At 42.8% G+C, this 27,436-nt stretch overlaps 2 protein-coding genes across 5 annotated transcripts; one reads left to right on the top strand and one right to left on the bottom strand.

Annotated features, from left to right (window-relative positions):
- Window positions 1-336: 336 nt before the first annotated feature.
- On the bottom strand, window positions 337-19,204 carry lhpp (phospholysine phosphohistidine inorganic pyrophosphate phosphatase). The gene is made up of 7 exons (XM_080460531.1): window positions 19,057-19,204; window positions 18,733-18,920; window positions 17,680-17,833; window positions 17,527-17,590; window positions 17,352-17,444; window positions 15,889-15,980; window positions 337-927 (listed from the first exon to the last, which is right to left on the bottom strand). Exons 1-7 carry the CDS (start codon window positions 19,185-19,187, stop codon window positions 831-833), a joined length of 819 nt encoding a protein of 272 aa, XP_080316657.1. The 5' UTR covers window positions 19,188-19,204; the 3' UTR covers window positions 337-830.
- Window positions 19,205-20,960: 1,756 nt separating this feature from the next.
- oat (ornithine aminotransferase) lies at window positions 20,961-26,878 on the top strand. 4 transcript variants are annotated; one of them, XM_080465669.1, is made up of 11 exons: window positions 20,997-21,076; window positions 22,208-22,317; window positions 22,572-22,792; window positions 22,912-23,136; window positions 23,221-23,316; window positions 23,672-23,799; window positions 24,182-24,304; window positions 24,908-25,036; window positions 25,147-25,260; window positions 25,468-25,612; window positions 25,838-26,878. In XM_080465669.1, the coding sequence occupies exons 2-11, from the start codon at window positions 22,268-22,270 to the stop codon at window positions 25,996-25,998; spliced, it is 1,392 nt and encodes a 463-aa protein (XP_080321795.1). In that variant the 5' UTR covers window positions 20,997-21,076; window positions 22,208-22,267; the 3' UTR covers window positions 25,999-26,878. The 4 variants fall into 4 exon arrangements, with proteins under 4 accessions (XP_080321797.1, XP_080321796.1, XP_080321795.1 ...); XM_080465668.1 differs by having other exon boundaries at window positions 21,027-21,076; window positions 22,205-22,317; XM_080465671.1 differs by lacking the exon at window positions 22,208-22,317 and having other exon boundaries at window positions 20,961-21,076; window positions 22,600-22,792.
- Window positions 26,879-27,436: the final 558 nt, after the last annotated feature.

Raw genomic sequence — 27,436 nt, 5'->3', positions numbered from 1 at the left:
ATCCCCAGCAGAGGAAGCTTAGAGTCGTGTAAATAAAGATAAGCGCGACTGCATTTGCGATTCTTCACTGTGATGATGGAGAGTCCGCTTCATTTTTGTTTACAGAGAGGGAAACATGAGCTCAAGCACCAGCGTAATTCATCACATTCGCCCGGGTTCTGCATTCATCATCTCTCAGACCAGCTCACTTCCCATTTCCAGCGATTTGTTATTGTAAAACAAAAGCTAGTCCGATATGAGTTCCAGTTTGAACCAGAGTCAAGGCTAGAATTTCCCCAGTGCTCAGAAACCTTGAGCTCCTAAGAAAAAAAAACTTATGTGGCAATGACTCAGACTAGTTTCCAACATTTCACATAGACTCTAAAATTTGTTTATTATTAGCAGCAATACATTTACACCACTGACGACTCACTATTTCAACAAATGCATGCTTCCTGCATTCATTTCTATTAGAAACTATATTAGTGCACAACTGTTTATTACCGAGCTGTCTCTATAAAAGCTTGTTGAACAAGCTGACTGCAACACTAGACTGCTGTGTGTTGAGTCAGCGGCTGGTTACCGACACATTCATGTCAGCTTCAGGCATCTTATCTATGTCACTTATGTTCTCACAAATGCACAGTGCAGGACTCTGTCTAGGACGCCTGGATAACAGCAAAAACTGAAATTGTCTGTCTAGCTTGTTTGAAAGACCCGGAACCATGTTTGACATTTCACACTGTCGGTTTAACACAGTTAAGCATTCAGATTCAGTTCTTTTCTGTTGCTATAAATTAATACTACCGGGTGCAGTAAGTGGAGTGTTTCCGTTGTCCTCGGCCTCGCACTCATTGCCCCCTCTGACTGAGGATCATGTCCACGGCCTGGGCCAGGTCGTCTACCGTGCCGTCAGCCGTCACCGTTGGGTGCCTCTCGTCACTTGGCCTGGGGGGGGGGGGGGGGGGGGGGGGGGGGGGGGGGCACAAAAAGACATTCACCAAGGGGAAAAAAAAAAAAAAACAGCTGCTGCACTAGAGTCAATAAACGAGAAGGCAGTTTGATGCTATCAACCACTTTAACTATAGCGAATGAATAAAATGGAAACAAGCAGGACTTAATAGTTTCGGAAAATTCTGAAAAGCCAGGAAGAGTTTTACCCCACAGGCTGTTTATGTGGAGCTTACAGGGCTAAGTTTTGATGATAAACAGGGTTTATATCCTCTTAGAATAATCATAAGAGCTCTCTTATTATCTGCAGCATTGCAGTAAAAGTTAAGGTCTTTTTTTTCTGTTTTCTGTGCATCTGCTTGCCAATAGTCCATGCAGGAAGGTGCATGTTTTCTGTCTGCATTAGCAGCTGTCACACAGTGTTCTGTTATAACTGGGGGGTGCAACTAAAACACGCCAAATGGGATCTTTTAATGAGAACTGCTAATTCGAAAAATACCCGGTTCTAAAAATAAAAACAGGAAAATAAGTTACAAGTGGGTGTCTAACAAGGGGGTCGGGACCCAATTAAAAGACAATATAAATCGAAGTGTGTGTGCGCGTGAGAAAATTAGAAACAGCGAGGAGGAAAAACACATTTATGCAACGCAATTATCTACCGACGTCTATCCCAGCCTGCTTTTGCAGCAAGTTGCTGCAAAATGATCTTTAGATGCTGATGAATGGATTTCTTCAACTGAAGACTAACTCTACTCCTCAAATATTTAGTCAGAATATCAAAAGGCATTTTGTGTTTAAAAGTAAATTGCAATTTGTAAAAACATGCATAATGCAATAGTAGTCTTTTCTGTAGTGAATGTTTGGTTTATGAAGATTAAGTTTAAATTTGAAGGTTATTCTGGCATTATTCTGGCAGTTCGGCCCACTCAAAATGAAATAAACTAGACCGGTCAACATATTTGCGTTAATGACTACAGTGTAAAAATAAGCTTGCTGAGTTTTTAAGAATTACTCTATAATTTGGGGTTTGTTAATTGAAAAAGAAAAAGAAACGGAGGCGACCGACCACAGCTCTGATTGTCATCTTATTTCTACCTGGTTTCCTCACAAGTGGGAAAACTGCAGGGGGCCGCGGCGCAGCTCTGCCTATGTCCACTGACATTGTTTGGCCGGAGGCCCAGTGATGGATGCAGATATGGCTGTTTAATCAGCTGGTAGGGGAAATGTAATCCATTTGGTGTGGCACCGAGCCCGGGCCGGCATGCACGACCCTTTTCCTCCCCGAACATATCAAAAGAGGGAGACACCCCCCCTTCATTCATCTGCAGCACTGCCCGGGAGACCTGCAGATGAAGTAGGGCCTATACGTCCCCCCTCCCCGGGCCACCCTGACCGGGCTCTGTGTGCTGCCTCTGTTCCACAGTCACGGGTTGGAGCTCCAGATGGGGACTCTTTGTCTGGCCCTGGGTGTGCAGCACACACCACCATTAATCCTGCCTTCTGAGAGCTCGCGGAGGACCACGGCAAATATTTGTGAGCCAACCGAGTGTAGCGACAGAAAGAAGAGGCCAGAGGGGAGGGGGCGAGGAGCGGTGCTGAATACTGAAGCCACGTTGAATATGGGGAAGCAGTGCCATGTGTTTACGCACGTCTGTCAGCTGCCAGCGCTTGGGTTATGTGAGCTGGTCCACTAATGGTCGGGGTGTTATGTCTCCTGTGCTGGATTACTCCCGCACCCTTTTCTGCCCGAGGACTGATTGAGTTCATGCACGCACGTACAGGCATGAACGCCAGAGTTAGTCACATGGCTCTTATGTTTCAAGCAGTGAAGCCAACGGCGTTGACCATGGCGTCTCTCCAACCTGATGCTCCTTTGAATCTCCCCAATTCTCTGTCTTTTAAGATATACATGCATCTGTGTGTGTGTGTGTGTGTGTGTGTGTGTGTATTCATTTTGCTGCTTTCCTCCCATTGCCATGAATAATGAAGGAGTAACCAGGTCAATGTGACCATGCAAAATTCAGCACAATGCAGCTAGTGTTACCAGTGAGGTAATGTGCGGCTCGCTGCGTGTCCTTGAGGTCAACGCAATATCAATACACGATGTGAAGAGATAAGTTTGGTCCTCAAGCTTGACTGACAACGCACAGCGTTCACATGGGGATGAGGTCAGCTCTGAGCCAGGAGGTGGGCTACAGCCCAAAAAACCTAACACAGCCCAACACAGCTGCCATCACATCGGAGGAGCAGCGTGCTGCACCACAAACTTAGAAAATGATCACGGTGTGGGCAAAGTCTATGGTTAGTGTTGAAGTAGGCCACAAGTTGATTTTATGGTAACCAAGAATTTTAAAAACCTGCGTAATTAAATAACCAGGAGCACCAGGTTCTGTTTGCACATTTTAGGATGGAAGCTCCTTGCTGCTCGCGTTGTGCAAGGGATTCTCTATGTTTAGATTATACAAGACATTGACTTACTTTGGAACAAATGTCGACATCAGTTGTCTCCTGTCGAGTAAGATTTGTGGCAGACCACATAAACTTAATGTCACAATTAGTCCATGTTTGGTTTGGGTTTTAGAAAATGGGATAAAGTCAACCTGACTGTTTATCCTATCGGGACACCTCGTATCGCTGTTGCATGCGACCCAGGAACATCGTTTGCCCATTTTAGCATCTTAAATGACTTAAATAGCCTAGAAAACAACAAAAGTGTCACCATCTCGAACGGTTCTTTACAAAGTATTGTGATGAGAATTGTTTGTTTGTGTTCGGGGGCGGGGCTTAGCCAATGGTCAACTGCAAGGGATCTGCAAAGATGATACTCATCAGATCTGGGGACTTGAGGGTGAAAAGCTCATAAAATCATTAGGAATTACTACACAGGTGCATTCTTAAATAATTGAGCTGATCTTGTGGGCTTTTCATAATTCGCTCGTCAAACCCATCACCCAACAGTGAACAAGTAATCGGAATCATTGTTCCATTTGCTTACTACACTTCTAATCCTGTACATCAGCTACGACATGACAGTGGATTAACCAGTTGTGCAAGCGGGACACAACATCGGTATCGAGTACACACTGCATAGGCCGTGTGAGTATTCAGGCTTAGAGAGTCATAACGTGATACGTAGCTCTATAAAACACCGAGATGCATTTTGTCTGGGAGGCAGGCTGTGCCTCCATGAAATGAAAGTGGACACGAATGACTTGTACGGGGACAGAAAGTCAGCCGTGAGTAAAAGATGTGCAAAGTCGAAGTATGATGCAGAACTGATAAAGAGAGCTGGGCTGCTTAACATTACGAGGGAGACCTTATCTTTGTTTTGTGCAGATATTTTCATCTGAACGTCAAGGTGGCCGACCGCGGGGTGAAAGGCAACCGACGAGCTTCCCGTCAGTTAATGCTTAACACCCAGGAACAGACACAAAGACGTGCACACACTCAAGTGGAGAGAGAGAACTGTCACACACGCCCCATTTTGATTTGTACGTCTCACTTAACGTCTTCATTTTTGCAGAGTCGTCAGATACCGCGCACATGAGGGCCGAGACAAAAAGTTCAATCTGAGTCGACGGTGCGTGACCATCAAGCTGATGCTTTGGTCCGGAGGCTGCGACATGAGGGCCACGTTCAGCAACCAGATTTATCTCACTTGAACCAACTTTGTGGCTCGTTTTGACAGTGAATAAGAATGGCGTAGACTCAAAACACATGCAGCGCATCAAACCTGGCCATTGTTGCACAAAGATCAGTGAAGTCAGTTGATTAAAAGCATATAAAAAAGATAAACAAGGGATAAAAAGTGAAAGCTGGCCAACAGGAATACAACACTGAAGGTGTTTAGTCAAATTTGAAGATTCCCATCAGGCTATTTCCTAAACAGTGTTCAGAGATATGAGCGGCCACCTGGCCATGTACTTAAGACATCACATTGTCGAGAGCAACGATAACACTGAGAAGGAAAACATTCAGTCTGCCAGCGAGAGCTGGAAAAACACTCAACCCAGTTCATTGTGTAGTTGCTCATACCAGACGAGTGAACGCTGTCCTTTCTCACAATAAAGCAAAAACCACAACGTGAAGGTGAGCTCGACGATATCAGGAACGTTTTATGCTTGGCCAAACCTTGTGGGTGACATAAGACGCCAAGGTGAGACAAAGCTTTGTCCCTCATTGCCCGCGAGGAGAAAAGGTGTGTGGCTGTTTTGTGTTGGTGCCCGGTGACGTTGCAGGAGTCTCGGGCCTCCAGGGTGAGAATGTGATTGCAGTTTGACTGTCTGTGTTATAAATAAAAGGTCACGGGAGTGACTGATGGTGTATCAGGACACTCGAAAAACAGCCAATGAGGAAAGAGCAGATAACTCCTCCTGGCAGGGACGTTACGGTCTACTTTTATCAGACCGCACTCGGGTGCGTCTCGCCCTCTTTTCTTTACACGACACGGGAATAATACAGCTGCAACCTCTTTTGGGGGAAAAAAGAAAAAAAAGAATAACAACCAGAGTGAATACGGGAAGCCGGCATAGTGCGAGTATGTTATGGCAACAGAAAATACAGATGCAAAGGTGGAGGTTAGACATCCTCTGCTGAGTTTGCCATCCTGCAGCAGTCGTTATCACTTTGCCGTGCAAAGGTTGTATCATGTTGAATCACGATGAGCAAACAGCTGCAGTGTGGTTTTCACACGTTATTCAGATTAACAGTTCTTTCCAGTCAGGCAGGACACAAAGGGGATTCCCTCGATGCAGCATTAAGAGCCACTTGATTATTTTTTTCCATTCTGTAGTTGTATAAAAATGAGTACGAGTGATGTTTGGGTGTGTGTGTTTATGACACACACACACACACACACACACACACACACACACACACACACACACACACACACACACACACACAGAATCCTGATGTGTCAAAAACCAAACTTATGGAAACTTTCCGTCCTTCCAAACCAAAAAATACATGCAAGGCTAAATGAGCAGGACGCGAACCACAAATCCTCACTTTCTGTTTCTCACAGTGTTTAGTATTTAAAATCCTAACACACTGTTTAAATACTGCAGAGTTGCACACTTCTCAAAGCTGCTGTTCGTAACAACACTGGATTCATAATTGATGGAGCCCCCATAAATTGTTCTCCCGTAGTGGAGTTTCAGGATTAAACATGTTGCACTTTTAAAACGTCACTGCAGACTTCTCAAGCACACGAGTGTGTCTGTTTATTTGACCAAATTTCCCCTGTTGCAGCATTTCACAGCTGTCCTGGCAGCGCCTGTGCTCAATATGCAGAGCTTCATGTGACCCAGATCTAACCACACTCTTCTCACCAGCAGGTTATTATTAGCAGTGCTGCCGCTGATTGCCGAGCCGCTGTTTGTGTATATCTAAATGCACAGGGGTGTTGTGTTAAGAGGGGAGCGGACTGCTGAGTCACACACTTTTTCATATAGAAAACGCAAATACATACGCGCAACCGCACACACATAAACACATAGATGGAAACCACTTGGAGGAGGAACAGCTAGAGACAGAAACCAGGCAAGGGCCCAAGTCCCCTTTAGCCAAGCAGCTTGTCAATTGGTAATTGCAAGAGGGATTGGTTCTCCTTTGAAACGGCTAAGGGGTCTGTGTTCATGTATTTAAGAGGCAGTGCCATGTTTCAGCCTGCCATCTGTGGACTCCAGCTCTCCCACTCTCACTCGTTCTCCTTCATTCTCTTTCTCACGGGTGGAAAAGTACCGTCGAAGTGTACGGTGACTGAGGCCTTTGTCTTTCTGTGGGAGTCTAGTCTCGCTGTGAAAAAAAAAAAAAGTGTGGGTTAATTATTAATATCTCATTGACTTATAACGCACGGCAGGCTTTAGAGGAGCCTGCAGGCAGGGGAAGCTGTCACCCCGGGGTGGTGAGGGATGGTAGACCAGGCGTGGGCACCCAGCGGAGCCTCTTCAAGCTCTTTAACCTCTTTGTAGCTGCACTTGCCACGTCCCTCTGCGATCAGGTCTCGCTTTTTATGGCGGATCATTATGCTCTAAAAGTCAGATTTGTTTCAGCTAAACTGAAACCTAAAACGCATGACAGAACTTTTTTTTTTTCTTTTCTAGTTTAATAATCAAATAGCTTTGTGTGTAACAGCCATTGCAGACTATAGATAAGTAGATTTTTAACTATCACAACAAGAATTTTCTTTGGACAATGGATCTCGATAGCCATCGTACGATATGAAATTAGATCTGGTATTTAACCACAAATTACAGTTTGGCAGGGTGAAATTTGGAAAGCACAATGCACTTTAACGAACACACTTAAGAGCCTTGCCTTTAGAAAAAAACATAAGGAGACAAATTATTTCTCTATTTGGTGAAACACAAGCGGATTATGACCGTATATATTTGTTTTGACTTCTATGTTTGTTGTATTTCCGGCGTAATACTAATTGAACTTTATCATTGCAAAATAATTTGTAACTTCATTTAGCTTTATATGAATATGAACGTCATAACCATGTCAAAATAATAGCATTTTAAAACCTTTTAAGAACACAAATGCTGAATTTGAAACACACGGCAGAACCCAGTAGCAACAAACGGAAAGCTTTGTAATTTGGCTAAATGTGGATTATGTTACGCTTCGGTTTAGTTATAGCTCTGCTTAGCTATATTTTGGCAGTTGAAATGAATGTAAGGAATAATTGATATGTTTCCATCCAATCTGGACTTCCTCATTATGGAAATGAGATTTCATCTTCTGACAGGCAGTGTAGGAAAAAAACCTCTTTTTTTTTTTTTTTAGAAGAGCAATACATCTAAACCAATCATATACACTGTGAAAGCTAAAAATGAGGAATTCCTTTCAGGAATTGATTGTGTTTACGTTCCCTACAAAGCTGCCAATTTCAATTCATGGAAATCGGCTGAAAATAGATTAAACTGTGAGTTAATTAGCGCACTGATTTGTGACTAATGTTGCTATTGACCACAACTTTAATGTAATCCTGGTTATACGTTTACAGTAAATAGAATTTGCGGAAAAATTGCATTTTTTTCCCATTCCTGTGCACTTAAAGACTAACTGGTTAACATCCTAATTGCTGTAATCATGTGAAATGAAAGGAGTTGAAATGAACAAGCCACCGTCATCTGGAAAGAAAAAGATAAGGTAGGAGCACGCAGCCAGGAATGAAATCCAGCCTACGGAACCTTTCATTCTTACGTTATCTGTTAAAAAGGAGGGAAATCCAGCAGTGGGAATAGAAGCCTTATGCAACATGTATTTTCCTGTTATAAATCCAGTCAAGACCCCGTTGACTGACTGGCGACAGAGACAGCAGTGGCGTGCATGAAATCAAAGCGATGTCTGACCAGCCTATTTATCATGTTATGTAATATGATCAACATTCTTGGTCTTATACAGGATTTAAATAGTGTGTATTCACCCGTTTAAATCCTGGCAGAAAACCAAAATACTGACTGTTTGTTTACAACAGAATAAAGAAACTCAACGGCTCTTGATTTTAGTTTCTCTGGTCGACAGGGCGAGCCCAAACTCAAAAGAGGGTCCCTGTGGATTCTGCTCCAGGTCAAAGGTCATATTGTGCCCTTACTATGATTCCCTGGATGAGTGCCAAGTGTCACTGCAGAAGCTAAAAGACACATTAAGATATAATGTTATCTGTTGAGCTGACAGCCATACGAAAAGGTTCACGGCCCAGAGCCTCAGTGAAGAAGAATGCACTCGGATAACTTCACTTCCTTCCCACACAGACCAAACTGAAGTGCTCACCGTGGTTAAAGGGACAGGGTGTGGGTCTGTGCCGACATTATGAACAAAGAGAAATGCTTCACAGAGACCAGATCGAGCAACGGCGCAGAGAACGTGTGAGTCAAGCCCAACCTGCTCAGGCATGACGGCGCATTAAATCCAGAGAATTAGCAGGCTGTACTGTGGGTGAGAGAATTGTCATAATCGTCTAGGTGATAAACACAAACAAGGGCCTTGAAATATAGGAGGTAACACTAGAAACCATGTAAATTATCATATCCACTGCTGCTATAGGACACCGGAGGAGGACTGAAAGATAAGCTAGGGTGAAATACAGTATGTACCTGAGAGGCATCCCAGGGCCAGCGCTCGGTTTATAAAAAGGAGATTACACCGCAACCACAGCTGCGCACAGATGACATGGCCACCCCGTCGAGGTTTAGGGTCACAGATGAGCACAAAGACCATTCCTAAGTCCAACAACTGTCGTCTTGTGTTCTGTCTGAAGTCTGAGTCATAAGAGTGGAGGTCTGCTCTGGAGGCGGTTTACGTCAGAGAGGAGGCGCATCACCTTTCTAAACACGCAGAAATCAATGAAAAACAAACCAAGACTAAAACTAAACATCAAAAACTAAGACATATCTTTTTTGGATCAAAACCTTAAGAGTTTCCAAAATAAACCCAGCGTTTTGGCCTTGAGAAACAGTTTAAAAAGATCTGTGAGCACCAACAACACACTATTCATGTTTGTGAGTCTGGCAGTATTGTGCAGGCAGATGTACTCAGAGTTTTTAAAATGATCAGCAGCCGGCTTATAGCCATTTAAGAATTACAAAAAAAATTTTTGTATTCTCAAACCTTTTCTTTATTATAGGTAAACTTACAGTCAAAAAAAGACATTTTCCATTTAGCCTCTTTTTACAGGGATTGTGAGAGCCCACTTCTAAAGGATACCCCTTTCAACAGGATCAAGACTGCTGACAACCAGAACTAACAGCTTGTAATTCGACACCAGCCTCACCATATTTCAGCTGCTGCTTTGCCTAAAGTAGATGACCAACTAAATCTGTAACTGTATTCCATTAATCTGGGTGGCAAAAGACCGGGGGTGAATTTAGCCCCCGAATCATATCATGATTTCGATAAACTTGAAATTAGGTAGACTAAACAGAAAATGTCCTACAGCTCACGGAGACTTCGCATCCGTCTCACCCCTGCTGGTTCTGATGACCGACCGTGGAAGTTAGAGTTGAAGCTTTGTATATTTGCATATCGAGCATTCTATCTAATGCAATTCATTACGCAACACTGGCCATGTGATGCGTGTGTTTCCGCACCAGTATAACAGCTTTTACTGATAACGTGCGTGTTAATTACTGGACTTTATACAAGTGGACGGCAAAGAGTGTTCGTATCAAAACAAACAGGATATCTGATTGAGAGCAGGAGCTTAATATGGAGGTTCAAGAGGTGACTGCAAGTGATCGCTGCTTCTCAAAAAAAAAAAAAAAGCTTTAAGGTAAAACTAAAAGTGGCAAATGACCGAATAGAGCAACAAGAAAGTTTGTGGGAAAGAAAGGCCCTTTCAAAGTGCTTCCGAGGGGTAAAGCGATGGGATTACCTGTCTGACGGGCTCACATGGTTGCAGTCAGACAAACTAATTGCATTGAGCCAACACAACAAGCTCGGGCTCAAAGTAGCTCCAGTGAAGGCCCGAGGAGATATACACTGATTTCTGAGTCAACACTGTGACCACAAGGACTTTTTCTCAAAAACTACTAAACATAATGTGTTCAGGCTTTTTAAAAAATCAACCCATCTACTCCTGAATGTTGGCTAATCTGCACCACCGTCCATCCTAAAAAACATTTGTTTTTACGCTTGTGACAACCTAGTTAATTAGAGAGGTTTTTGATTTCACCTGATAATGAAGTATATATGGCAAAATAGAGGTACTTGATTTCAGCCTAAATTTATTTGTTGCACCCACAAGAGTAAAAGAGCACATACTTCTGTAAATGTGCAATAATAGTTGAAAAAAAGAACTGATCCCTTGTTTTTTTTTTTTTTAAAACTTGTCTGCCAACATAGCCAGGCATGTGGCATCAACCCAATGAAATGTTTCTTTAACATGGTTTCACGCACGCATGCCAAGTCAGCATGTTTATTTTACTAAATGCAGTAAAGTACGAGTCTGGAGTAGCAGGTCACGTTCCACCCAGTCAGAGCACAGAAACGTTTCTGAGAGGAGAAACTAATCTGGACAGTAATCACATGGCTACCAACCCTCCCCCCCCCCCCGATGAAACGCTCGTTTCCTGTTGCATCCCTCAATGACTGCTACAGACTGAAAGGCCGTGAACCTGGCTGCGGTTTGGGTCGTTCGCATCATCGGGGACGACTTCTCTCGAGAGCTCCGATCTGGCTCGGCCCGCTTGTTTCCCCAACCGGCACATTAGCAGTCCAGCGTTGGCCACAGGGAGAGGCTTGCAGTGTAAACCACTCCGCTGTGTGAAAATGTTTGCCGTGCGCTCTCTGCCAGATACCGACGGGAATCCAGTCTGAGCTTCCTCTCACTATCAATACTTATCACTCCACGGCGTCTTCCTTTCGGCATAATTACACATCAGCACGGCGATGTGTGCTCGATTCTGTCATAACCAAAAAGATCTAGAATTACAGACACGGCACACAGAGAAACAGCGGTGGCAAATCAAACTGGTTCGCAAATAGCGCGTGAAGGAACAGCGTGACATGAAACCTGCTTCCACGGAGCTTCAAAGCTGCGCAGCTCTGTGCTGATGCGGTTCCTTGAAGATAAGAGAACAGATACAAAGAACATGGGACCAGCCAAGGCCACAAACTGTGGGAGATCACCATGTAAAAAAAACCCCACAAAAAACAACAACATACAAAAAGACACAGGGCAGAGGAGCCAAGATAAAGCATACTCAGAGGAAAACTGCTCCGTCAGGATAAAACCCAGGGAACACTTCTAGAACACAAGAAAAACAATAAAAACACTGAAGCAACTAACTGACGCATTACATCCCCTCATTTTCTCTGAAGCTTTATTTAATTCCAGGTTGCAGGGGGCTCAAGCGATCCCAGTTGAAGATGGACAAAGGCCGAGTACAACCTGGAAAAGTCGCCAGACGAAAAAATGTGACAGGGATCACCTGTCCTACAAAAAAAAACCAAAAAACAAAACAAAAGTTTTTATGCGAATGGCCATTTTGTTTTTAGCGATATAAAAGCTGCAAAATACCTGTATACCAGCTATAATATAGTTTGTCTTTAATGTCATTAAATTATTAAACAATCAACCTGTTAATGACATTCTAATATTTAAAAAATGCATCAGTCCGTCTGTTTCGCTCCTTCTCGCTCCTTCCAAATGAATGGAGAAACCAGTGACTCGACCACAAATGACTCTAAATAAAAATGATGACCAAGTTGTCTCACTGTGCACAAAGACACCAAATAACCGAATAGCATGTGGGTCGTTAACTCAATTTCATGTTTACAACTCGACTCCAAATGGCCATAAAATCCATTAGTGCAACTTTAAAACACTGTCCTGGAGGAAAGTTCTCTTCGAAGAGAATTAACCATAACTCATCTGTTTTAAATTCAATGTTTGGACCAACAAAGATTCGTACGTTTTTCCCTGAAGACAAGACGGTGCGAATCAAGGACACGTTAGTAAATAAACAAGGACCAAGCGTTCAGTGGAAACTGGTCCCCAATAGCTCCGGAGCAGCTTTAATGTTCTGAAAACTGCACAAGTAAAAGGCCGAGTGAGGACCAACGCGGGCAGAATTACTCCCATGCAGCTGATTACCATCAGCAGCCAGATCGCCACGCTCGCATTCTAATTTCCATCCATGTTTTGGGAAGTCGGCCGCTCTTTGCAAACCTGCTCTACATTTAAGAGCGAAGGGCATTCCGGTCCCCCCCCCCCCCGAGGTGTGCCAACTCTAATGAACCTAACGGGTCTGATATGCATGTATCAACATCAGCGATGGATTTATTTACAGGCGAAACTCCGAAAAGGCTGAAATATTGTGCAGTTTAAGATCCGAGTTAAGATTACACGAAGGCGGGGCTCGACTTTTCCTTCCCGGAGCAGCTCGCAGGCCGACGGGACGCACACAGATGAATTCCCCTCAAAGCACGTGAAGATTTACCTTTAATCAGCCGCTTCAAGACGAGTTCACTGGCAAGATTGCGGGAAATCAGACGGGCAAATGTCTCTGCTTCGAACGGATCTAAATAAAGTGTTAACAGTTCCGAATGTCGAGTGAAAAGCTTTTTAATATAAGCCGATATGATTAGATTTGTCAGTGATTTGTATCCTCGCCCCCCCCCCCCCCCCCCCCCCCCCCCCCCCCTTTCCTGTCTTGTCACTGGGCCTGGGGTATTTGAAGAAGTCCTTTCTGCAGGCCCGATGGGAACTGGAGGCCTGCGCAGCATCTGGTTGACTTGGAAACAGCTGTGTTTTCACAGATCTGACTGAGGGTTTATAGCTGCTCAAAGCAAGCTTGGGTTCACTGGGCCTGTTTGGCTAAACAATGTTAAATCTCACGTCTCCAGTGCCAGTCGCAGTCCCACTGAGACGCAGCTACAGGCACGTTCTCTCCTCTCGTTCTCAGGGAATGTGTTCACTTTGCAAGTCTTGAGGGAACTGCAGTATTGGGAAGAGTTTACACGAGTCAAATAACAAAATAGGCCTTTATACTTTGACTTTACATGCCATAAATTCTAATTTGAAGCAGAGCTTACAGGCTCTCTACTGTTACTACGGACAACAACATAACGTAAACGACCAGTTATACAGAGCGTGACATTGTGCTATAAATTCAAAACAAACCTTTTCACCTTTGGCATCGATTTCTCTGTCCGAGTTCGACCAAACGCTGACATTAAGCCTCCTCATCTCACCCCGACTGAAATATTTCAAGTGTTTAGGTTTGATGGCTACAACTTGTGATACAGGAGAAGATTGACTTTCTGTGTGTGACTCCAATATACAATATAAATCATCAGAGTGTGGCTGAATCTGGATTTCTGGCTCTTTTACCCGAGCGAAGGCACGGTACCGCATGGAGAGGTTACTGTATTCCGCTGGGATCACTTCAGGCACCCTGCGACCCACAACTCAATAATAAGATGGATAAATGTTCGTATGGGAACACAACTGTGCCGTACGTGTCCCATCTACGTTTCTCCATAAAAACCTAATTCGCAGATGGTTTTTGTAGAACGACATGGACACGGGGCACATACAAAATGTCTTGTAACGCGACACTGATTACACATATGTTGCTCTGCTTGTTCATTCAAAACAGCTGCTCTTTCATAATGAAATAAATATGGCGGCGCAGAGATACTATTCAATCTGCTCCAACCTGTGCTTCTCTGACAAAGTCTAAAGACTATTGACTGGCCATATTTACCAACTTCCTCGTTGCTTCATGTTTATTTGAAACCAACATTGAGTTAACGAGTTTCACCGAACTGAAAAACATGCGGCACCTTTATTTGTTTTATCGAACATGCGTTGACAATGAAAGTGCGAAACGTCTGCTTGAAACTTTTTATGTATTGACAAGTCACGTCTCACAACCAGTTAGAAAATGTGACAGAACGTCAAACGGATGACAGAGGGCTGTTCACAAGATTTTATTTTAAATCCAATTTAGATCCTAAAAATCATAAAATGTATGCATGTTTGGCCAGTTTTATACTGCGTTATAAACATAAGGCACGTACGTGATCAGCCTTCATTCTTTAATGCTGCCAGGGATTGGTTTACACACTCGCATCGCAGCACAGACGCACATATGAGTAATGGGTGCACACGCAAGTACATTAAAAGTACAAACACACCCTCATGTTCTCGTCATGCACACGGGAATAACCGCGCAGAGACAGGGGACAGGTTTTACAGTGAGTGACTGCGCTCTTAGTACAGGATTAAAGCTGAATGATGCTCAAGCAGATTACTCGGCGTTCTCTGTTCACATGACCACAACCTGCATGCCAGTCTGCAGCAGCGGAGCAGGTCACGGTGCTGTGCAGACTAATCAGAGGTGCACAGTCAAACAAAAATAGCAGCAAGGTCAGACACAACCTCTTCATGTCTTTAACAGTCAGCAAAAAAAAAAAAAATCACAATGTGGGTTTTTTTTGTGTGGGTCAAGTTGTGTTCCATAATGTGTATTGATGATACATGCACTCAGATGATGTGTAAAAAAAGGGAATATCTTCTCTTGTCAGGTGGCGTTTGTTTCAATTAAAGACTTAATTACTGAGATGCTGCAGTGGTTTACCATTTAAACAAAAAAAGACAGATTTTGCTTTTTAGGTGTTAAGTAGCAACAAAAAACATTAATCTAGGACTGAAGTGGTATCACAGGCAGGAAAGGAAAACTTTACAAAACATCAATTACCAAATGACTTTGAACATAGATTTTAAATGTACATTTAATGTTGATATATAAAGACACCCCCTTTACTCCCAGTTACTTTTCCACTTCATTCATACCAAAAAGCACTACATCTTTCTTCTAAAATAATAAACCATATGTTTCTGTAATCACATCATGAGCAAGGCGCCCTGGTAATCTCCAGATTTAGGCCCATAAATCCTTCAGTGACGATGAACTTGAGCGTAAACGAAAAGCACTCGACATGTGGGGAGAATGAAGTTTTGTTTTTGGCAGTTCTTCAATCAATTCAACAAATCTGGAGGATTTAGGAATGACCAAGTGGATTCACGGGAAACTTATGTGCAGTGGAGGAAACCTATGCTTAAAATTTGCTGCAAGGGCGCCCTCTAGTGGCAGAAAAGGAAAATAACTTGCTTTCTTATAACCTACATTCTGAAAATGAACCACTTAAGACTCCTAACTTCATTCTTTTGTATATTTAAAAGGTTAGTCAAGTCAATACCAAACATTTGAACAATTTTCAAAAAAAAAAAAAAAAGAAATATATATATATATATATATATATACACTTTTTTTCAGAAGCAGACCTGAAACCACAGATTGAGCTAGTTTTAACTCATGATGAACTGGATACTACAAATTTAAGTGGCCACTAAAGACACGTACTCGACTACCCAGCAGTGGCCATTTCGATGTTTGTTCACACACGGTTGTATTTATGTGTATTTAGATTACTCACCTGTATTTGCCGGTTCTGACTTGTACTCCTTTCATTCCACATTGCTGGGCTCCTCCTACGTCATTTAAAAGATCATCTCCAATCATCAGTACCTGAAAATAGGATGGGGGGGGGGGGTGATTAGTTTGTTCATCTGCGTAGCTAGAAATACAATTCTTCCTCCCTACATTTTATCTTTTTATTTAATTCATGTCAAAGCATCTAATTTGTCAACTTTCCTCTCTGTTATGACCATAATTCTATCAGAAAGTGCTTCAAAACGTATGTCTTCCATCTGGCTATAAGAAAATCTACAGAATATTTCTGTCCTTCTTTTGTTAAATATCATCAGGGTGGTAGGTCTCTTCCAGGAAGCTCCCTTCTCCGAGGTTTCTCTCCACTGACTCGGCACTAAGCAAACATTTGCACCGCTCGCTGTTTGCTGAGAAAAACTACCAAACTGAGAGAGAAACAAATCCACATTAAGTATTTCAAGCTGCAGAAGACATGAAAATAAGAATATAACTCAATGGAAAAAAACTGATAAATATAAAAAAAAAAAAGTTTTATCCGAGATAAAATTTGGACTTAAAAAGAAAACAGAGTAGAGCGTTTGTTCTGAAACGTGACGCGCTACAAATCTGTGCTTCTTCACAGACAACTGCAGGATTGCAGTTTATTTTTGTGGTAAACACGTGAAGCAGGAGGGAGAACAAGGTGAAATGCAAAGTTGGAGGTAGTAATGAGATTTTCTCCAGCACCCGAAAGGTGGAGGATCAGGATCTGATTTGAGAAGATATGCTCCTGAATCTTTAAAAAAAGGAAAATCCTGAAACTGCCAAGACAACTCAACAAATAAGGAATTTCCACTTTGGGAAGAATAAGCAAAATACACCTTTGGAGACGGCTGCAGTTTCCGTGTGGGCATGTCTCCGTGAAAGAGGAAGATTAATGACGAGACGTGAGTTTTTACACAGAGATGAACTCAACTTCCTTTAAGTGTCATCGGCCAGTTCTTAAAATAGACATGCTGAGAAACACAGTAGGGAAGGTGCAGCCTCTTGGATCGGGTGCGAGTGCTCGCTGACACGAGTCGACAGCAAAGACAGGCATGAAACACGTGTTCAGATGCCTGCCGAGTGAGAAGCACAGACACACTGGCTGTCTCAGGTTCAAACGTCTTGCATAGATCAGATCCTTTTTCTGTTCGATATATATATATATATATATATATATATATATATATATATATAAAAAGCTGGGAGGATATTTAACAGCCAATTCTCATTGACAACACACTACAGGGTGTGCAGACTTGATGCAAAAACACATTCGTACAATTATCACTTGTACTTAAGTGTTTCAACAGAATAAACCGTTAAAAGTACATTACAACACACAAAAAGTATTGAGATGCAAATCTGCACTGCTGCTTGATAAATAGTCCTGAAATATTAAATAAACCCGGCATGGAACAGTGTCACCTCGTGTGGTTGGAGCTGCATGTCATCGAGAACGCTCTGGAAGAAGGTGGGGGACGGCTTTCCAATGACCTCGGCTTTTAAATCACAGGCGTACTGGAAGCAACAGGAAATCAATGTTACCAGGTGCACGTTGACGCGCCAACACCGATGGAGAGTGGGACTGATCATGGTGTACCTCCAGAGCCTTCATGTAAACCCCAACGTCGAGTTTTAAACCATCCGTCTCCTTGTAATACCGCCTATAAACACAGGGGCAAAGATAAGAAAGAAAATTCATAAATCGGAAGTATTGATGACCACAGGACGTAGCGGAGGAGAAATGCATTACCCTTGGCCCAGAGAGAAGAGCACGGGGTTCTCGAGGCCTACAAGGACCCTGAATGCCTCATTTAAATTCTGGTAAGTGAAATGTTCAGCTGCATCTCCGATGACCACACAGTTTGGGTTGCTCTTGTCGACGCCGTCAAACTCTGGAACCAGTCCTGCAGAGCAGGAAAACAGTTCTCAATTAAGCATTGCACCAAACCCGACAGAATTAAGAGAATATGTGTGCCACGTTCTGCCATTTGGTACTTGGTGATTCGTCATAAGATTCACAAATCCACTAAGATAGTCCTGGTTGAAATGCTGAACTTGATCGGAATTTTGAATGCGTTTCATTTTGCATGGGAAAAGCTTTAACCAGAAGCCCGGCGATATCGATAATACCTGAGAGGACGGTTGAAAGCCATTGAAATAGATTGCTCAGTAGATTATTTCTATGAAGAGAAAATACTGCTTGTGGAGGAAATTAAGGGTTGTCTTATTGGGGTGGCACGGCTCGGTTGGTAGAGCGGTCGTCTTGCAAGTGTCCTTGGGCAAGACACCCAAACTGCTCCCGCAGCCTCCACTGGTGTGTGAATGGGTGAATGTGATTATCAACGGAAAGCACTTTGGGGCTGCTCACACAGTTGAAAAGCGCTATACAAGGGAAGTCCATTAACCAATGTCATTGTCAAGAGGTTAATCTGAAACCAGTGGAAAGTTCATATCTGCAACCACAGTTGAGGAGAGTGTGTCAGATTGCTGTGGCTGGTTCTTCCACACTAATGAATCACCTATTAAGTGAATGAATACATGAATTTTTAAATTGCTGCAAATGAAAGGTGTTTGGCACTGGCATGGAAGATTAAGATGTTTGTTTGGGGTTTTTTTTCCCCCCACAAGTGCAACCTACAAATTGAACTCTGCTGCTCATCCCACACATGCATTGCCATTTGGCCTTTTCTTGGAGGTGAAACAATCTTCAATAGATCAAGCAAGCACATTCACCTGACAGACGATCTTCACAGACAAATTGTCTGTCTTTGTGTCTGAGTGTAAATCCGTCAGAAAGCATTACCATCATGCACCAGCAGATGAGGCCGCAGCCTCCTCCGTTTGAGGACGGCTATGGCTGCAGGGGCAGGGGGGAAGACCTCAGACACGGAGATGCCAAAGCCCAGTCTCTGCAGTTTGGCCACGAACTTCTCTCTGGTTGCCTGAGTCTCGTTGGTGCAGAAGCGCAGCTGCAGGTCGGACGTCTTCAGCCTGTTAGAGAAGCGTCAAACACGTGATTTCAGACCTTCTGACAACACCTGGGAAGTGACTGTTGTTCAGAGTCCGTGTAAACATGCGCGGGGAGGGGGGGGAAGAAAACTAACGACAAACATTACGACTCACTCACTTTTTCACGGCGTCGATTGAGCCGGGAATGGCGACTCCGTCGCCCTCTCCACTTTCATATAAAACGCCACACAGGTCCAGAATGACTCCTTTTAAACTGCTCGCACAGCCCGGCCAGTCCCTGTCAGCCATGGCGGAGTACCCACTGCGCATGCGCGTAAAGTGAGCGGGACGAGACACATTGCATTTAACAGCATGTATCACTCCGCCAAACCGAAGTTTATTTTTTTCCTTTAAAACGTATTTATGGCAAAATATGCATCCACTGTACCTTCTCTTCTATTTTGATTCTCACCAGGATTACAAGGAAGAAAAAAAAAAGAATAAATACATAAAAAGAAAAAGAATAAAGGTAGAAAAAGTAACACTTCATGCTCAGAATATGATTTTACTTAAATACACTTAGTAATATACAGGTTTCTACTGTTTTAATCGTCAGATATTTCAATTGGAAAAAAATGTTATGGAAGCAATTAAACATGGCTGTTAATACCACTGGAATTTTAATTTGAATGCAATACTTTGACAACTTTGTAATAGTTTATCAGGTAAGTGCAATCCATCCATCATCCATCTTCTATACCACTTTATCCTGGGTACAGACACTGTCAAAACAATTTCACAGTCCGGCAATAACAAAACAAATGAATAATTGTTTTAGGGCATGCATTAGAAAATTAATTTTACATCATTATTTTTCTTGAATCCATCTTTTATATAAGTACATATTAGCTTAGCAGGATAAAGTTTATGGATGCGTTGAAAAGATGCGTCTTTAACTTTATTTGCAATCAAACATTCGCGAGGAGCCAAACCTTTTGCCATGGTATATCATTAACAAATCTATTGCAACATAAGACAACACAGAGTAAATCTATAACCTTTTTTTGGATCATGGTTCTAGTAGATCTGTTTTTATTTAGAGAATGATTGGGTGGACTGTTTTTCTCTGTATGTGTTTCTGTTGGGACTAAACAGGGTACTTTGTGCACATCAAATGTCTTTTGGAATAGAATAGAATAGAATACTCACAGCTCACAGCACACAGAGCCGTAATCTATTCAGTCCAATCCATTATTAGTTCTACAGTACTTTAAAACTAGAATGAGCACTTGGTAGAGCGCAGACCTTCGCCAAGGCCACATATGGATGCTGACTAGCCTGTCAGGTAGCAACATCACTGTGTGAAACACTGAGCAGGGAGCGTCTCCACGGCGACAGACAATGATCTCATTTGATCTCCTCCATGAGGTGCCTCTTCCATCCACTCTGTATGGGACATTCATTGCCAGTTTTTGTGGATTTATTCAGAAACGATAAGCTGTTAACATCCCCAAATCAAATCAAAGGATACTTGGATGATGTCAAATCATACCTGAAGATTTCATGCATTTTGGGTGAGTAGTTTTTGCGAAAAGTTGGCAAAATACATGATAATAACTTTATTTATATAGCACTTTTAACATACATAGTATGTATGTATGTATGTATGTATGTATGTATGTATGTATTTTACCTACCTACCTACCTACCTACCTACCTACCTACCATACACACATACACACATACATACACACACACATCCATCCATCCATCCATCCATCCATCCATCCATCCATCCATCCATCCACACATACATACACACATACATACATACATACATACATACATACATACATACATACATACATACATACATACATACATACATACATACATACATACACGCAGACAAAAACATAACCTTCCACCCCAACTTTCGTTGGTGAAGGTAACAACTACAGGGAGCAAACGTGCTGTGCTTTGCGCCGGGGTACCGGTCCAATATGGCGGAGGCGTTGACGTATTGCTCTGTAATCAAGAGAAGCCGTTGCAACATGGAGGTGTGTCCTCTGACGTAATGACACGTGGGCGGGAGCGCACGCGCCACCGCCAGTCTGTATTAAACCTAAAGCTTCTCTGGGTAGCGTCGACACGGCATCAGATCACCCAGACCGCCACGAAGAGCTTTTCTCTGACAGGTACATCCCATTTATTTCACTCCTTTTATTATCATCATTCTTTTTTCTTTTTTTTTTAATCTTCGAATGAAGCGTGTTGATGTATTTGTGGGATGAAAACGGAAAAATGAAGCAGCAAGGATGCGCTGGTGTTAGCTAGGTACAGTGTTGGAGGCGGAAATGAGCCGTTTGTTCCTCCGATTTATCAACAAACGTCCAGACAGAATCACTTCTGATGGCTTTAAAAATACATTTATACAATGATGTCATCAGTCAGAGAGGTGCCATTTCGCTTGTGATGTATTGAACTAGACGTGGCTGATGGTTCTATTCCCTTGGACACTTTAAAAGCTCCTCCAGTGGCACATGGCCAGTGGGAGCTGCTCCCATCAGAATGGTCTTTATTTAGCTCCAAGGCTGTAACTTGGTGGGTGTATCGTGGAGGCAGCTCCCCAGCGACCTATCATCTCTCAGGAGCTCTTCCAATGCTGACCCAGGGACAATCTGCCACGCACATTTTTTTGGGGGGGAACTGCCCTTGAAGAGCTGCTGTATGTTTGCTCTGTGTACATATACACTTTTATCAGTGGCGATAACCAAATGTTGGCGAGGTCTTTTCCATCTACAGAAATATCAGAGCCACAACTCACCATCGCATACAACATATTTCTTGTGCCTGCTTTTTAGTGGCAAAGATTACTATCCTATCCGTTAATTTTTTTTTTTATTATTGCTAATGATAATAATAATAATGTTATTATTTTCCTGCGAGTAACTAGTTCTGCACCGTTGGGAGCACAGACACAACAAGGACGTCAAAATATGCAGAAAGTTTGAGAATATGTTGCTTCGACATTTGTTAATGATTCGGCTAACCATATAATAATAAATCCCAAGGAACTGCGAAAAAGTGTCCCATACAAAATCTCCTTGTCGAGGAGATCAAACCCAATCAGCATAAGTTGGGAGCACTTTTTCTAGTTCAAATCACTCCTTTTACATGTCGCCTTTGGTGATTGCAACCTCTGGAAAGCCACAGTTGAGTGGACACACTGCTGTGGGGATTAGCCCTCATTTCTACTTTGACAAAAGCCTGTTCAGCTTTTGTCTGGTTGTGAAAGAGAAGCATTTTTATTTTTTTTCCTCCAGCAGACCTGTACAGGCGTGACTGAGCTGTGCAGCGACGCTCCTGTGTCAGGTTTCTCTGATCACATGCCACTTATTAAAGGATGGGTCAGTGAAGCTCCCAAAGAAAACCTTAGGTGTTTGTTTTTTTTGTTCTGTGGAATTTAACTCGACGACAAGTTGCTACTGAGTCATAATCTGATGGTTAGAAGTGTTACTTTTGGAATATATTCAACTTATCCAGTTTTTTAATTATTAAAAAGTGCTGGTTTCACACTTAACTAGAAATGCTTTGAATTTTTTGGCAGCTGTAACCGACACCACTTGATTATTATGTACAGCAGTCATTTTCGTGGTAGTTCTGTAATTTGCGGTCTCTACCACTGACCAGGTTCACCATGAAAGGAATGATTCTCCAGCTAAGCCGCAGCTTGACCCGGGCTGCACCCCTGCTCAGTCGGAGTGTCCATTCTGGCACCCGTCCCGCCTCCACCGCCGCCTCCAGACTGAGGGCTGAGCGCCCCCTGACCTCGGAGGAGATCTACGTGCGGGAGGAGAAGTACGGAGCCCACAACTATCACCCCCTGCCTGTGGCCTTGGAAAAAGGAGAGGGTGAGTTGATCCCGTCACTGCTGGGCCAATGCAAACAAACCCAACTGTGTCACCCTGTTTAGTCTGGATTGTTTTGTTTGTTAAAATCCCTATAGATTAATTTTTATCTTTACCTGCAGGTATCTATGTTTGGGATGTTGAAGGCAACCGCTATTATGACTTCCTCAGCGCTTACAGCGCGGTGAACCAGGGACACTGCCACCCGAAGATCGTGGCCGCACTCGTCGGGCAGGCGTCCAAACTCACCCTGACCTCCAGGGCATTTTACAACAACGTGCTGGGAGCCTATGAAGAGTACATCACATGCTTGTTTGGCTATGACAAAGTTTTGCCAATGAACACAGGTGAAGGAATCGTACGAACTGCTTTAAAGTTTCCCCTGGAAAAAATGTTTGCCCTTTTTTAATGAAACCTTTTTAAACGATCAGGTGTCGAAGCTGGAGAGACCGCCTGCAAACTTGCCCGCAAGTGGGCCTACAGTGTGAAAGGAGTTCCCAACAACAAGGCCAAAATCATCTTTGCGGGTGAGACACCAACCTTCTCTTTTTTTTTGAGCTCGCCCTACTTGTCGCTGGAGGAAACTGGATCCTTCATCGAGTGAATCTTTAATGAAGCTCAAGCAGGTTGAAGGCAGCGAGCAACACATTAACTCATTGACTCTAAGCAAAGTTGATGAATTGTAGGATTTGTTCAGCGGCTTCCACAACAGATTCCTCGTAACTTTTCCGAATATTGTAGGATAAAAGTGACCAATGTGCCAAATGAAACAGATTTTATACAACAAATCATATTCATTGAATGCATAATATTGTTTAAAATGTAACTTGAAAAGATCAATTTAAAAAAAAATTCTTCCTCCACACTTTTTTTTTTCCTCAGAGGGAAACTTCTGGGGCCGCACCATGGCGGCTATCTCCAGCTCTGTTGACCCCAGCAGTTACGAGGGTTTCGGTCCTTACATGCCAGGCTTTGAGCTCATCCCATATAATGACATTCCTGCCTTGGAGGTACAAACATTTAAGTGCAGTTTAAAGGTGTTCGGTGTTAAACCAGCAATTCCTTTATACACTAGAACGGCAGACGACGCAGTACTTCCTGCAAAAACTGTAAGGTTATTTTGACTGTATGATTGCAAGTTGAATTAATATGATATATATCACTTTGGTGAAACTGGAATGGATATATTGTCGACCATTTTACATAAAGTTAAAATGTTGATACAACCATTTGAACCAGAAGCACATGAGAGAAAGCCTTGGGGGAAAAGTTGATAAGCCACCGCTTGTAGCGGAAAGTTATGCTTTGTTACTGAGTGATCAGGTAGTTTTGTTGTTTTTCAGAGAAACATACGTAGTTAATGTTTGATATTTTCCTCCTGATTGCTGCCAGAAAGCCTTCCAAGACCAAAATGTTGCCGCTTTCATGGTGGAGCCCATCCAGGGGGAAGCTGGTGTGGTTGTACCTGATCCAGGCTACCTGACCAAAGTCAGAGAACTCTGCACCAAGTACAATGTAAGTATCGGGAAGAATTTCACACTTGTCTTCCATTTTTCTGAACAATATGTGGAAGTTCACTACAAACCGCACTGCACTATAGTTTGTCATGACGATAAGAGCAAAAGTCAATCCCTTCTCATTTCCTCCAACAATGTATTGATTACTTCCTGAAACCATCTTGTTGCACAGAGGACAAATATGATGGTAAACTGGAGTGCAGGAGGACATTTCTACCATCCGTTTTTTTCAAAAAGTACACAAACAACAGAGCAACTCCTGGATGCAAGAAGTTCTTCAGAATGTGCCACCTGAAGTTAAACTGCCTTGATGTTGGCGGGACACATTTCAAAGTCTCTGTGACAGTTTGATGTTATGAAAGCAGCTGGACTCCTTTCTCATTATTGTCCGTTCAATATCTGGACTGGTCACTATTCCATCACAGGACATGCACAGAGAGGCAAAACAATCAACAAATAACGTAAAGGCATATTTTTTGTATTGTGAGAGTAAACTTTGAGGAAACCCAGACTCCCAGAGGGGATATTCTTACCACGATTGACGAGTTTAGTTTCCTGGGTTTTCGAGATCACAACTAAAGTACTTTGATGCTTTGTCCAGGTTTTGTGGATCGCTGACGAGGTGCAGACAGGTCTGGCGCGTACCGGCCGGCGGCTGGCTGTGGACCACGAGGGCGCCCGTCCAGATATGGTGTTGCTGGGCAAAGCTCTTTCAGGAGGAGTTTACCCCGTAAGCATCCGTACTGTTCCTCTGGCCCGCTACAAATCACGCGTACATAAGCGGTGGCGTAACTCTTACGCTCGTACTTAAGCTGTAGCCCGTGTGTTTGTGTACCTCAGGTGTCCGCCGTGCTGTGCGATGACGAGATCATGCTCACCATCAAGCCCGGGGAGCACGGCTCCACGTACGGAGGCAATCCTGTGGCCTGTCAGGTCGCTATTGCTGCACTGCAGGTCAGGGTTAAAATGCATTTTCCCCTCTTCCTCATGTTTCCACACCACATTTTTGCAATTTGTTTTAAATCAAGTTTAATGTAAGATGCAGTGTTATACTAAAGTGAGCGCAAATTCGCACATTATTTATCTTCAAGGGTTATTTACTTACAGAAACGAAAGGATGTATGAGATAAAAACACTTTCTGGTCATGGTGTGATCTGCAGGTGTTGGAGGAGGAGAAGCTCGCTGAAAACGCTCAGAAGATGGGGGAGCTGCTGCGGTCCGAGCTGAACAAGCTGCCCAAAGACATCGTGACAACAGTCAGAGGGAAAGGCCTGCTCAACGCAGTTGTCATCAAGGAGACGAAAGGTACGCAGCTGCACTGTTAATAACGCCAGAGCCATGCTTTCCATCGGTTCTTTAAGGTAAACCTCAGATGACCTACGCAGCATTTTAAATAAGAGATGAGTTTGTTTTAACATGAAGTTCAGTTTAGTGCAGATCAGAATGGAGAACGACTGAATGCCGTATAGAATTGCTGATTTTCGCTGCCTCCGTGATCCGTTCTAACGCACGTTGCGACCATCCCGACAGACTACAACGCCTGGCAGGTGTGCCTGCGCCTTCGCGACAATGGCCTGTTGGCCAAGCCCACCCACGGCGACATCATCCGTCTCGCCCCTCCCCTCGTCATCAATGAGCACGAGCTGCGAGAGTGCATCGATATCATCCAGAGAACCATCATGTCCTTCTAAAGGCCCGAGTACAATCCAACAATCTTCAGGCCGAGCATCAATCCACATTTGCTGAAGTTACACTTTTCAGAAAGTAACTTCAAAGTTGTCCTTTTTTCTTTTTCTTTATTCACATAGTGCTTCTCTGTGGGCATTGCTGTAGAAAGGCCACATATGTTACTGGATGTAGTGTGCATCTATGAAGATACAGTGACACTTTATACAGAAGCTGCTGCAAAGAAACAATAGTTCTACTTTGGAAAATGTCTTCAGTCTACAGTTAAAGAGTTCGTTCATATTTCAGACAATTTACCTTATAGTGATTGTAAATATTGTGTTATCAGGTTGATAATTATATGTTATTCATTCTAAAAAGTCGGCAAAGAATGTTGTTACAGAAGCTTTTACTACACTTTATTTTGACTAACTGCAGGACTTTTGTCATGTTGTATTCAAAACCTGTGAAGATAGACTCTTACTCTTTTATTTTTTTTTTTCCTTTTTTTTTAAGTCTCCACTCAATATTCTATTTTTCTTTTGTGTTGGGATCACACGATCTATTCACGCACCATGTGTGTAAGCAAATTTCCAAACTACTATTTTTAAATTAAAAGTAGAAATCTCGCCTCAGGAAGGCTCAATGGGAATAAAAATTAAATAATATATGTATAAAACAGCTCTTACACTTTTTTTTTTTCTTTTTTTTTTTGCCACAAAGTTAAATTAATGAATTTTTTTTTCTCCAGATTTGACACCTTTCGTGTTTTTCTTGAGTTATTTATTGGGCTGAAGGGATGACTTACTGCGAGCTAAGGCTAGTATGATGTTGTAGCTGCTCTATGTATGTAAAGATGGGCTTGTTACAATATCCACTGTTCATCAAATAAATGATTCCAGTCTTAAATGTTGTCTTTTTATTTTTCTGAGCCAGAAACAAGAAAAATAATAATTTGGGATATCAGAGAGCAGCCTGGAAGGGTCATCCTGATAACTTTGCTGATAAAATCTGGAACACAAGATAATATTTACCGGGATTGTACGACATAGATTAGTGAATTTAAAAAAGTGAAAGTCATGGTGTACTTGTTTTCCTGTCCTTCAAATGCCTTGCACAGAGATATATTCAGCCACACACAGCCACATGTATGGACATTTCTGAAATGCCATTTTACCTGAAGGACATGTCTTAAGATTATGGTACTTGCAAAACCTGCAGAGGCGCAAAGAAAACGGCCAACAGGAAGGTAGGAGTGCTTAAATCAACCCGACCAGTTCGTTATGTAATGCCTCTGACTGGAACAAAGCAGGAGAAACACAGACTGGAATGTGTGAGGCTCCAAGCCTCTGGAAGATGTAAACAAGTGCTCAGTTCATTTCACGAGAAGCTGCAGAAAGCAATTTTCAGACAATTTAAATGTGCTGACAATTTGAGAAGAAATTAATTCAACATTTGACAAAG

Source organism: Lipophrys pholis (assembly GCF_963383615.2).
Source record: "Lipophrys pholis genome assembly, chromosome: 1".
NCBI classification, from domain to species: Eukaryota; Metazoa; Chordata; class Actinopteri; order Blenniiformes; family Blenniidae; genus Lipophrys; species Lipophrys pholis.
Note: the sequence above shows the minus strand (reverse complement) of the source record. Positions and strands in the feature narration are given on the sequence as shown.